The following is a 13,654-nucleotide window of genomic DNA, read 5'->3' on the forward strand; positions in this document are numbered from 1 at the left end:
GCGTTGCGCAAAAAAACACACAAGGTGGAGGGGGGCGCTATATATACAAACAAAACACGTCAATTTTATATATGTACTTTGCTTTATCTACACAGTGCAACGAAACCTTTGTTTGTGTTCATCATCTGGCGCAGTTCTCGCTTGTTTTGATTAAATCTGTGTTTGTTTACGTCGGGCAATGGCCGAGGCACCCGAGAGCGAGCCCGTGCCCTCCGCGAGCACCGAATCTGAGATCGCAGCCGCCCCTCCTGATGAGAAAGACGAAGAGGGCCCGCTGCCCGAAAAGCGCAGAAAGTTAGATAAAGAGACGAGCGAGAAGCTCGAGCACAGGCTGGGCGGCATCCTGTGCTGCGCGGTCTGCCTCGACCTGCCGCCCGCCGCCGTCTACCAGGTATTCCTAAAACAGCTGATCGCCACGACAAAGCCGTCAGCTGTTTTACCAAAACATTTTCTATTGCATCCTCTCTTTGTTACGTAAGGGCCGGGCTCGCAAAGCGCGCCGTGGCGACGCCTACACGGCGCGCGGCGCGTGTCTCCAATTTGTGGCCGTAGAGTATTGTTATGGCGTCATGATCATGAACCTTTGTGAATGTATGTACGTCGTAGTCGTAGGCGCGCGCGCTTCTGCGCCATGGCCCTTTGTTCTGCCCTTGAAGGGCGCATTACAAAACTGTAATTACATTTTAATACATATTTATTGTGTAATTGGGCGAATATTTGTGTATTTATTGTTAAGAGTGCTAGACTATGTACACAGGTAGATGTAATGGACCTAGCTGTATGGACTCTTGTAGCATTTCAATTGAATAAAGAAATGTTTAAGAGATTTGGCCCTTTTTCATTTAGAAACCCTCCCCTCATCCCTCAGACAAACATCAACAAAAATACAAAAAAAAACTTTTGATATTACATTAATTGACATTCCTAGAATTTAATTTGTTTTTAATAACATTTCAAGTTCTTGTGAAATTTTAAATATTAACTTCATTCATTAATAACAATGTTTGCAGTCATTATTTTATTACAGTTTAATTGATAAAGTGAATATGAGTTGAATATTTATTACCTATATTTTTTTCTTGAATCATTTAATTTAATATTTTTAAAGAAATCTATAAAATTGATACCATCAGTACTAAAAATAATTTCGACTCTGACTGTGACACAGAAAAGTAGAATTCTTCTTTGTTTTATTAAGAGTTGTATGAACACTTTAATTTATTTATTTTCTGTTCCAGAAGTATTTCTATGCATTAGTTTGCTTTCAGGGGCCATGCAATGAAGGTCCGAGGTAGTCGGCAAGAACACATCAGCATTTTTCTATACTAGAAAAGATTTAAACCATCCATCTAAAATCCGACCCTGTTAATCTTTTTGTAACTCAAAGATATTAACAGGATTTTACAAATTCACATTATATAGCAGATCACATGATTACACTGCAGTTCACAAAAAAAAAAACACATTATAAGAAAAAGTTTAACTGCATTTTACTACTAAAGTACAGTTAAACAATTTGGGTTTACAAAGTTTAAATTTAGTAAAAACATTTAGCCACAGTATGTTTCTTTCTAGTCATGATTAAAGTGCTTTTCTGATAATTTTAGCCTTTCCATGTACTTGTGCAATTCAAAGTTGGTAATTGGTAATATTAAATATGTGTATAGGTCCAAGTTTCTCTACTTAATCTAAAGTTAATCCCTAAGTTAACTTTGTTTGACTTGAGAGAGTTATCATTCAAATATACCATTTTAACTAGTTATGGCTACATTACATAACATTAGTTGCATTTTCTCATTTGTCGGTAATCTGTTCAGCGTTGTGGTTTTATATAATAGCTGAATAATCTCTATGATCACCTCAAAAAGAGATGGCTGAGCTATTTTCTATAACCACTTTTGAAAGGGATCTAACAATTGAGAAAATGCAACTTCTGCTAGCTTATCCTCTAGCCGCCCAGATGCCTTGTATTTTTAATCTTTTTGACAAATCATAATTAAATACAATTTAGATTTCTGAGCGGCTAAAGGGAAGTATCCAACCGAATCCCCCGCTGAACATTCTCCCACCCACAGTGCAGCAACGGGCACCTGATGTGCGCGCCCTGCTTCACGCACCTGCTCGCCGACGCGCGCCTCCGCGACGAGGCGGCCACCTGCCCCAACTGCCGCGTCGAGATCTCCAAGACTTCTGCCTCGAGGAACCTGGCGGTTGAGAAGACAGTGTCCGAGCTGCCTTCAGAGTGCAAGTACTGCGCTCAGGTGTTCCCGAGGCATTCGCTACAGCATCATGAGGAGAAGATCTGTGAGGACAGGTTAGTCATTAGGCCTAAGTGATTTTCCTTTCGCATTTAGCAACTGCCATAAGATCTCTTTTGGTTTTGTGAAACCTGGAATTTTTATAGAACTAAAATATTGGGCGACATTCTTTCAAAATGGTCGACGTTGTGATGAAATGTTTGTATGTAAAGTTATATTATATTACACCACTCCATTTTTGAGTGTTTTGTGCCTTAAACCGAAACGGTATGATCAGAGTGTGTAGTTTTATTAGCGCCTAACGCCTATATTCTTCAGAAAATGTGGCGCCTACATTGTTTTTAATAGCTGTTATCTAATAATAATAGGCCACTTTTAAATAAAACGCATAGAGTTATCGCAAAGATTTCTGCGCCTATCCATGTGGGCGGGCATGTATGAGGAGACGTTGACCGCATGTAACGAGATAAGACCACATGCGAGATTTCTGTAAATATATATACCTACGTTTCAGTGAATACTACTAACTAGTATTATATATAAGATAGCGACTGTAAGTTCGACTTTTTTCCGCCCTTCGCAAGGATTCTTATTCATTTGATTTTTTATAGTAATGAAATAAATGCATTTGTATTTGGGACTCGAAATAGATCTTTAACGTTTCCATTGAATGTTTAGGGTCTTTAGGCGTAGCTTCGCCGAAGTAAGTAATAATGATGCTGCAGACTTTCCATTTGCATCTTTCCTTTGCATTTTCTTGATGAACTCTTCTTGATTCTCTTCTACTTTTCAATCATCTTCTCCTGATGAAACTTAGCTTTACACTCCATTCTCGTTCTTATTTTCTATACCAGTATACTACCTACCGTACTAGTAAGGTTGAACTGTCAGGATGAATCAAAGGTAGATACAGTGTACCTGTACCATCGCCCGCACTGTGAACTGTACATCGGTGGACCTTATGCCTTTTGTAATAAGGTCCACCGATGTACAGTTAGGAGTGTTGCTGTTTGTACTAACAGCAATTTAAATGCTGCAATTCAGCTAAATGTATAATGCTTTTTTAATTTATAATATTAAAAGACCTTTTGTTAACCACATTTAACACAAATATAGAGCTTATTTACTTACCAAATGACTATGTTTAGACCTTAGTATCTTGTTGAAAAAAGATTTCAAATAAGTATAATAGTCAATAGGCAAGTCCAAACAGACCGAGCATCTTCGCGCGGCAAATGCCTCGCGAGGCGGCTCGTTCTGTGCGGACCCGACTAACAGTGCCGACGATGGTATCTTCCCCCAGGCAGTACAAGTTCTCCCAGGTAGTAGTGGGCGCTCCGCGGCGCTCGTGGGGCGGGCTGGGGCGCCTGGCGCAGGGGCTGTACGCGCTCGTGGCGGCGCTGCGCCCGCGCGGCTCCGCGTCTCCCCCGGCCCCACCCCCACCCCCACCACCGCCGCCGACGCCGCCCAGACGCAAGAGGTACCGGGACGCATCACCAAGCTTGGACTGAACACTTCACGGGGCGTATATTGGCGAACTTGAGAAACCATGATGTTCTGCTTAACAAGATTTAATAATATATTATGTATTATTTTAATCATGATTGCGTTTTGAAATGAGGGCAGGGCAATCAGAATCGTTTAAGACGTATTTTATGCTGAATCCAAAACAATGATGTAATCAGCATGCATTTTAGTTGATCTATAATGCTGGCATCAATTGTAAACCTTGCAGAGATGCGTTTGCTGCCAATTTAAAGAAAGAGTCATTCTTATAGCTTCCGGTCGAGAATTATAAATACCTCGTAATTAGCTTAATATGTCTAATAGATTCATGTATCTATATCTATACATATTGTGTTTAATACCTATTAACCCATTAGGTATTTACAGTTCTCATTACAGTCCCGTAAAAGCGGCTACCTTAAGGGGCTACCCGACGTTTTCATGGATTTTTGACAAGTTTTGAATCGTATCTCCTTTTTTTGCACTAAAGATAGAATTATAAGATAAACGGTTATCGGTTTTTCAATATTTTATCTCCGGTTTTGTCCACCGGATTATGAAAAACATGAATACTTATTTTTTTATGAATTTTTTAAACATTGTCTAAAAAATCACTTTTTTCGTATCTAGTTTGCAGTGAAGGATCTTATATGTACGAAATCTACATATTTGGGTTCGTCTTTGACGTCTCGAAAAACGTGTCCAGGGTTTTAATTTTAAACTAATTAACACAAAAGTTATGGTCAGAAAACCAGTTTTTTAGCCTAAAATTGTTCAACTTTGATGCCATATATCTCGAAGACAATGAACTTTGAAGTAAATATGGGATACTATATTGCTTAAAGCTGTTGCTGTTAATATAATAAGCTACAAAAAACATTAGAAAACTAAGGGATTCAGATCGAAGGTCATTGGCGTGGGGTAGCCCCTTAAGTCTGTTTTTATATAAAAAAAGTTAATTTTATTTAAATTACATCCTTTCTCTAACAGATAGCCGCCCCCTGCATTCTGAACTTGCATACGTATAAGACTTATCAGTGGAAAGTTCAAGTTCGCCAATGTATACCCGATATGTAATGTATAACATACACGTAAGGCTCCCTGTACGCTCACTAACGCTAGGGGATGCTTGTCCGCTTGGTGACTGCGTGTCGGTACGCATGGCTCTGTGCTTGTCTTGTCTATCTCATGTATCTATAAAGTTGCATAAAGTTTTCAAAAAGTTTGAAAAGCCCAGTTGGAAATTCAGGAAAACTTCACAGGAAATAAAAGAAAATATCACTTTGGAAATGGAAAATTATACGACCTCCGTACAATAATATGAGAAGTTTCTGAATTTTTTCCTCGTGGAAATTTGGCATTTTGGAAACTTCCCGACGGCACACCAGTATTCCCATAACACTTCTGTTTTATTTTATACAAGGAGGTATCAGTTAAGATAAATTTAACATTAAAAATCGAAATGGGTTTTTTTTAGTCCGTCTGACCCAGCATCGACTTTGCAGTGCCAAAGTGGCGAAGTGCGACTATAAATTTCAAATTTCCATGCATAGGTTTATGGTGGCACGTACGGTCACACTCTGTCCCTGCAAAAATCTGTGCAGAATTCAGCTTGGTTCTACTCGGTATTATGACTGTAAATGGGGATGCATTTTTTCTCACTTTAATTATTTATCTATTCTGAGATAATCTGTGCTGTGCTATCGATCGGTGTCTAATTCTAGCATCTAGATTATGGGTAGGTTAGGTTTGGGTACGATGACCGACAGACGGCCAGTAGCCAGGATAACATAACAGGTTTAGACTGGGTCATTAATGTCCGTCTTTTTATTTAATGCCGGAATTTTTCTAAGTGGTGTCTTATTTTATAGTTTTGGACTATAGGTACGGACGTAGCGTACCTGTATCTATCTTCCCACATTGATTTATTTGGAATTGTCATGCATCTACGTTCGTGAGTCCTTTTAGATTGATTAATGTCTAGGTACTGCTCGTATGAGTCGTATGTTACTGCTATGTCTGCTATACCTACAATCCGCAAAGTTAACTAAAGACCAGTGTCGTAAAATTTCTTTTTCACCTCAGCAGGTCGAACAAGGGTACTTTGCTTCTTAAAAACAGTGAGCAAAATGCGATTTTGCTCACTGAGTCATTTTGTCTCACTCAGTGAGCAAAATCGCATTTTGCTCACTGAGCGTGTCTCAAGCAGTGAGCAAAATGCGATTTTGCTCACTGAGTGAGACAAAATGACATTCAAGTGACCTTTATAGTCAAATGTCATTTCAACATGCGGGGTCTAATACAAGTTCGATATACTTGGGTTCTATTATCTCTGTCCCTCTAGGTATGTTCTCACTGCTTAGGGTGAAAAATTGTGTGTACTACACGAGATCAAAGTTATTTACATCTCGTGCGCTTTTGAATCCCTTACTACGCTCAAGATTCTAAATTAGATTCACTCGCTACGCTCGTGAATCTATTATAGAATCTTTCGCTTGCACGGGACTCAAAATAAGCACTCGAAGAAATATCAAATTTTGATCTCTTGTTGTACAAATAACTATTTCACACTTGCATGTTCGTAGTAAGCGTGAAAGAGATAGTAAGTGGCAGTTTGGTATCTAGATAGTATTTATTATATCAATAAGATCTTGATTGTTTTTGAATAGGTAGCAATGCTTCACGACTATCGTGACAAGCCTGTAGCATGTCTCGATAGTTTGCATTCAGTAACAGATAGAGAAGGCATTGAAGGCAATTAGGTATCCATTTTTCTGACATGATAATATGCATGCTCATTAATTAAGTACCTATTTAACTTTCCAATGTAAACCTCTCATTTAATAATGGCTACCGACTATTGGCATATCGATCAGCACGGTACCGTAACTTGGTCACGCACGCTGCTCGCCGGCTACATCGAAGATCGTATCCTTTCTCATGCACACACATTAGCGAATGCATTGGAGCGTGACTTCAGCTTGGCACTTATGCCTCGGCCACGAAACGCTCGCTCCGTCTGCCATATGTATAGGTATTGGCAAAAGTATTGGTTAAGAAGGGGATAATGCAAAATTGTAGATTATTTACGTTTTGATTACAAATGCCATAAGAAAATCACATGGAAACTAAAACTAATATATAAGTAAGAACAGGAAAGAAAAAATCCGCGCGTTGGCCATATCTTCCGTCGCATGGCGACGTTTAGGTACTATAAAAGCGTACCTATACGCCATAACATGGGCTCGATAACTCCACGCCTTTAGGAAATTGTTAAATATGTACCTATTGTAATTGACACGTTCGATAATCGTGATGGTCGTTGAAATTACGACGCGCCATATCCATACTGATGAAGTTTGCCTTTGTTTATGTAAATGGAGAGGGTCCACGTGTCTGGCGAATCAGTGGCGAATGATAACACGCGCTTTTCATTGTTATCTAACATAATTACGTGTATTATAGATTACTATCATTTAACTACCTATTATTTACGACTTAGTTCACTTCGTAAACCTTTTGGGTGATGATAAAGTCTTTTAATGGTTATTTATGACTTCGTCTGTCTGTCGGCGTGTCTTCGTTGGCATTTGTTTGTGTGATGACTTGATTAGCTTAATTATACGTCTATCTTTTGCATATATATATCTTCACACTTGCAACACAAGTTATTGTGAGCTTACTGCGAGGCTATTTCGATTTGTAGGTAGGTACAAGACATGCCTATTTATTAATGTTAGTCTTAAGTTAGTTATAATATAAGTAAGGTCCCTCCCGAAAATCAGCGCTACGGCTTGCCGTGGCATTATGCTGAGTGGGGGACCTTTTTTCGTTGTTTCCTTTTAATAACCTGTCTTATGTAACCACCCCATTATGAGACGTAAATAAATGTATTCTATTATATTTATCGATATCCCCAGACTGACGGGCTGCCGCTACGCGTCCATCGGCTGCGGCTGGCGCGGGCCGGCGCACGAGGCGCGCAACCACGAGGCGGCCTGCGCACACCCCGGCAAAAGTGCCGCGGAAGTCGTCGACGTACTAGCTGAGAGAGAAAAGGCGGCGAGGGACGCTAATGCGGTCTACACGCAGGTGTTAGACTTGCTCTCGTATGAGAAGATCACCATCAACGGTGAGTAGACTGAAGACCATACTTCTTTATTGCGAGGATTGCAATCATGAGGCGACCTGTATGGAGTTGGAGGTGGTTAAAGAAGCAAAGGGACGCCTATGTGGAATATATACGCAGGTCCTGGACTTGCTGCCACGGCAAACAATACGTAGCTTTTGCTTAAAGCCAAAAGGGTCGTTTGCGAGGCTAATAACCTCGCATCAGGAAGGTGTAAATCTTCCTTCCTTAGCCTAAATTTTATGAACTCTACTGCAGACAAATTTAACTTAGTCACCTAGTTTAAATATTACGGAGTTGCAAATCTAAAATTGATTTAGATACTTTAGTCACGTGTCAAAAAAGTTTTAATCAAAGTACGAGGGGCGTTCAATAAGAAGTGAGAATGAGTATGTTATATACAACTTTTATTAAGTGTTATTTTATTTTTCGACATAGTCACCTTTTAACATAATACACTTAGTATATCTTTTATCTAAACATAAAATTCCATTTCTAAAAAAGGTTTTATCTTGAGTACTTAAAAAATCTTGTACTGCAGCGACTACCGCGTCGTCGTCTTCAAATTTCTTGCCTCTTAGGTATTCCTTCAATCTCGGAAATAGGTAGAAATCACTAGGGGCGAGATCTGGTGAATACGGAGGATGCTTAAGGATATCGAACCCAGCATCACGTATTGCAGCCATTGCAACGGCGGACTTATGTGCCGGTGCATTGTAGGTACTGATGGAACAACACAATTTTCGAGAGTTTACCTCGCCGTTTTTCACGGATCTCATTGCGCAATGTTGCTATTTGTTTGGCGTATAAAGTGCCCGTAATAGTGGCTCCATGCTCGAGATACTCAATCATTACGACCCCTTTACCATCCCAAAAACAGAGCCCATGACCTTACCGGCAGATGGGCCCACCTTAAATTTCTTCGGAGTTGGAGATGATGGCCTTTTCCATGTCATAGACTGCATATTCGTTTCAGGGTCGTAATGGTGGAGCCATGTTTCGTCCATTGTTATAAATCGCGCCAAAAAAAGTTCCCGGTCTTGCTGTATCAGGTCTAAAGCTTCTTGACAAATCTCGACTCTAGTTTGTTTTTGCGTGTCAGTAAGCATTCTGGGTACCCAACGCGGTGATACCTTTTTCCTACCCAAGCGTTCATGTAAAATATTATGCACGCTCCCCGTTGAAATCTTTACATTTTCAGCAATAAAACGAACCGTGACACGACGATCCGCCAAAACTAAGTTTTCGACTTTTTTCACAATTTCTTCAGTTACTGCTGTAGTAGGGCGTCCGGAGCGGGGGTCATCCATGGTCGATGTTCTTCCACGTCTAAATTCGGCGCACCAACGTGCGACTGTCGAATACGGAGGAGCATTAGACCTTAAAGTGTCCCGTAAATCTAAATTGACTTGGTCCGTAGAAAAAAATTTCAAACAAGTATTTGATAACGGCGCGCAGTTCAATTTTCTCCATTTTCGCTAACGTACTCAATAGCATCGCAAAGAAATCGCCGTATTTTTTTTAAACAAAAAACAGTTAGTTTTTTTTTCATGGCAATCAGTTAGGTAGATTAGCTTTACTGGCCAGTATTTACTTTCCTAATATTTAAAGAGTTTGCATCTCATTCTCATTATATATTGAACGCCCCTCGTATCTTCTCTGTGATTGCAGATCTGCAGTTGAAACCGTACCGCACAGAAGAGTTCGTGCACAAGCTGTACTACGAGACGTCTCGCTTCAACGCGTTCGGCCACCAGTGGGTCGTGAAAGCCTTCGTGAATCGCAACCAACGCGACCCCACGCAAAGCACGCAACGCGAAATTACATATCAGGTAAGATGCTAAGGGTGACAATAAAATATTATCTTATCTTATGCCACAGAATAAATAATAGTACTAGGTATAGAAGACTCACTCTCTAACAAAAAGCGTCTGTTACGATCAGCACAGATATGGCCGCTAGGTGGCGACAGCGCCACGCGCGGCTTATGGCTTTCCCCAAAATTGAGGCTGAACGGATGTACTTTTAGATACCTGTAGCAGAGATATATATAACTCCGTATAAGATAAATAAAGTCTAAGAAAAAAACGTGCCTCGGACGGCCAAGGAAAAGTCATTCTCGAATAGATGGCGCCATTACCTTTGGCCTATTCTCGGCTAGATGGCGTTAACGATACCGTTTGGTATTTAACAATTTTAACACATACCAGTGAAAAAACATGGGTCAGTATGGAACAATAAAAATTAAGAATCATTTATCCGTAAACATATTTTGATTATTTTATACATTTTCAATTTTATTTTAAGGTTTAATCGTGTGTCGATAGATGGCAGTAAATGTACCGTGACTACAAAATTGACAATGACAGGACCCCTCTATACTATCTATTCTTTTTGCCTGTAGCAAAGCGACGAAATCGCGGAGTGAGCCACGCCTGCTTATGCTAGACCGAACAGGTGGCCATAACTCTTCTTTTTTCCCATAGTCGCTGTCGCTAAATTCGCTAATTAGCATTGGAGTCTTGAACAGTACCATCATTACTGTAATGATGATGACATTGCCACACTTTCTCATTGCAAATGCCATGCACAGTCAGGTCGGTCCGACTAAACCGTTTTCAGTCCATAGTCCAACGATGAAGTCGTTAAAGTAAAGCAACGAAACAGCACAAATCATTTTTTGTAAATCTAAATCGCAACTACATGTAATTTCCAGTTAATCCTGAAAAGCAAGACGCTCTCCCCGCTGCTCGTGCAGTGGGTGGGGCTGCGCGGGCCGTACGGCGAGGCGGGCGTGCGCGCGCGCGTGCAGCAGCACGTGTTCGCGGACGACGGGCCCGAGGCGCCGCCGCAGCCGCTGCCGCTGCACGACCATGCCGACACCAACCGACTGCTCGCTAACAAGGCCATACACTTCAGGTAACCGATCGGAATAAATATACAGCTTCGACTCGGCCGTCCTGACATCGCACGCGTCCTCGTCTATAAGCTCATATATACTTCAGGCAGAGAGACGTAGATTAAGTGAGATGTGTAAAATCTAAGACAATTTCGTGCTTCGAATTTGACAGGTAAACGAGATGGCGCTGTACAGCTCCATATATTTTGCGGTCATTCTGGTTGTCAAATGACGTTTGACAATTCAGTGACCGCAAAACATATGACGCAACAGCGCCAAACTATAGTGAAACGGGTTTGCCAATCTATAAGTAGGTACCTATAGGAAAAACAAATCTCCTGCTAAGCCGTCGTGTCAAACATGTCCTCGTCCATAACACATCACAAATCACATCAGGCAAACTAGAAAAATATAAATAAAAAATCCTATACGGCCATTCTGACACTGAACGCGTCCCCAATTTAGACTGTGTATAAAAATATACAAGTGAAGACAATAATAAAATAACGACTTATGGTTCCAGACTCATAATGTTCCTGACGTCGAAGTGATCACTTGGGCCCGCGCTCGAGCAGCGGTTCCTGCTGCGCACGCGCCGCATCCTCCTGCTCGTGCAGCAGTACTTGCTGCTGGTCGAGGGACGACTCAACCGATATACTGAACGGGAAATAGTTCCGTAAAGCCGCCGCAGACGTCTGAATTTAGAGGGTCTACTGCCAATGTCGAAAAATCTCGTTATCTGCCTCTATCGATCGCTCGAATATGCAAGATAGACAGGCAGATACATTTTAATTTTTCAATATTGTTGGTAGGCCCTCGGAGCCTGATTATTTATTGGATCTTATTAACGTCTATAGTTAGTAGTCGTGAGTCTGTCATAGGACTGACTAATTTCCTTGACCATAGACATCAAAAATCTGTCAGTTCCTCCTGGCAGATTTCCGTGACCATAGACATATTAATAGCCAATAGCAGGCGCACCCCACATAAGCTGAAGTTATCAGAATTAAGAACATTTATGGTAACGGAAAATAATCTATGGCTCCAGGTTTTTCTATACAAAATAATCAGGTGCCTAAGGTTGGTATTCCGGCTGTCCAATATCTTGGTCCAATGTGTATTGCGTCTCTCTCTCTCACTAAGCAAAATGTGAGATGCAAATACACATTGAATAAAGAAATTGGACAAGTAGAATACCACCCATAGACAATAACTGAATTTATTCCGTGATCATTAAGATTCCGGGGCTTCATTTCTGATAATTTCAGCCCGTGTACTGCCCTCCTAAGCCGAACAGCGCTATCTCAAAAACAAATGATTTTGAAAATGGAATTCTCAGTTATAGAAACTAAAGTATAAATTAGCAATGCATTTTCTTTTGAGATAGCGCCACTCGGCTTAGCAGGGCAGTGTAGGATGCACCCAAAATCGGGTTTTAAATTCAGGTGAGACTGTGATGCCCCTAATTCACTTGTCCATCTGCTTTTGTCCCCTCGTTCCCACAGATAGGCTTGCAATACTATCTCCTTACCTTTTTATGTCTTGTCTGTAAATATTTATGTATTTTCTTTATCATAAGTCGCTCTCTGGCGCTTAACACGTTTTATTAGAAACAAACTCCTCTGCCCATAATACCAAAATGTATAGTGTTCAGTATATATAATATGAATTATGTATGTTCCATTGTCTATGAGCTTGATATTACGGAGCGGAAATTGCCAAACTACAGTCAAACCGTTTATATGCCGTCGCCTTAGTATTTTATATAACTAAGTCGCGTAAAATTATATGAAACGGCCTTATATTATAGCACTGAACAAAAGTTTAAGACATATTTTCGCGTACTTCGTCATGTAAAATATTATGGCAGGTTTAAATGTAGGAAGTAACTTGTCGGTATGTTTGTATACTTTGTATTGTATGTGATGGCGAAAAACTGAAGTTTTATGCTAATGTGTATGTTTTTGTCTAATATTTTTGTTTTAGAGAAATCTTGACTGTTGATTAAATCATGGTTTGAATGACTTTACATCACTCATTATATTTACTTTTTCCTTTTTTTAAATCAAAGTGTTCGAGATTAGACTATATATTTGAGTACAAATTTACATTTATTGGGATTTTATTTTTAGGCTAATTTTATGTGTGCCGTCATAGAATAATATGTTTATATGAAAAATGCATGGAAATCGACAGAATTGTGAAATTAACCTTATTTAGATAGAGCTTAAAACTATGATATCTCATTGATGTTATATTTTAAATTGTATTATAAAAGATATTGTTTATATCGTTTTGAAAGGAGTTCTGTATCAGGTCGAATTAAGAGATTATTATTAATGTTTAGAGTTTATTTTTCGGGTCCTTTTCACGAAGGTGCAACTAGATGGCGACACCGGCGTGTTTTTATTCAGTGTTGCCATTTCATATAACAAAAGGTTAACTTTATTTGAAATAGTCTTTCCAACTGTCGTTATTTAGGCACGAAATTCGGTCTATGGCTGGTAAAATATATTAATTATCAGCCTTTTATGAGACTGAAATGGTTGGACAGACTATGAAATTTAATGTGAAGTAAAAGGAATATTGTTGACTTGGTGGTAAAACCTTTGTGAGACGGATTCGTATAGATGTGTGCGTGGTTTATTGTATTTACACTAGTGTGAGTGTTCCGTTAGTCGTAACAGAATGAACTTGTGTTTATTCATATTTGGCTGCTTAGTGGATAATAAAGAGATAAGTTATTGAATTATTGATTTTTATTTATGCCCCAACACTGACGTTACGTTTTTAGTGCCTTGCCAACAAAAGCGTTGACAGTTACTTTAAAATGCTCGTATCTCGTAACTTAGGGTGGTATTC

General features: G+C 39.8%; 1 protein-coding gene across 1 annotated transcript; it reads left to right on the plus strand.

Annotated features, from left to right (window-relative positions):
• Positions 1-13: 13 nt before the first annotated feature.
• LOC134797953 (zinc finger TRAF-type-containing protein 1 homolog) lies at positions 14-13,541 on the plus strand. Its single transcript, XM_063770292.1, has 6 exons — positions 14-391; positions 2,076-2,314; positions 7,685-7,896; positions 9,565-9,725; positions 10,610-10,812; positions 11,316-13,541. The coding sequence occupies exons 1-6, from the start codon at positions 179-181 to the stop codon at positions 11,341-11,343; spliced, it is 1,056 nt and encodes a 351-aa protein (XP_063626362.1). The 5' UTR covers positions 14-178; the 3' UTR covers positions 11,344-13,541.
• The last annotated feature ends 113 nt before the right edge of the window (positions 13,542-13,654 follow it).

The sequence above is a fragment of the Cydia splendana genome, chromosome 16 (genome assembly GCF_910591565.1).
Source record: "Cydia splendana chromosome 16, ilCydSple1.2, whole genome shotgun sequence".
In the NCBI taxonomy this organism is placed as follows: domain Eukaryota; kingdom Metazoa; phylum Arthropoda; class Insecta; order Lepidoptera; family Tortricidae; genus Cydia; species Cydia splendana.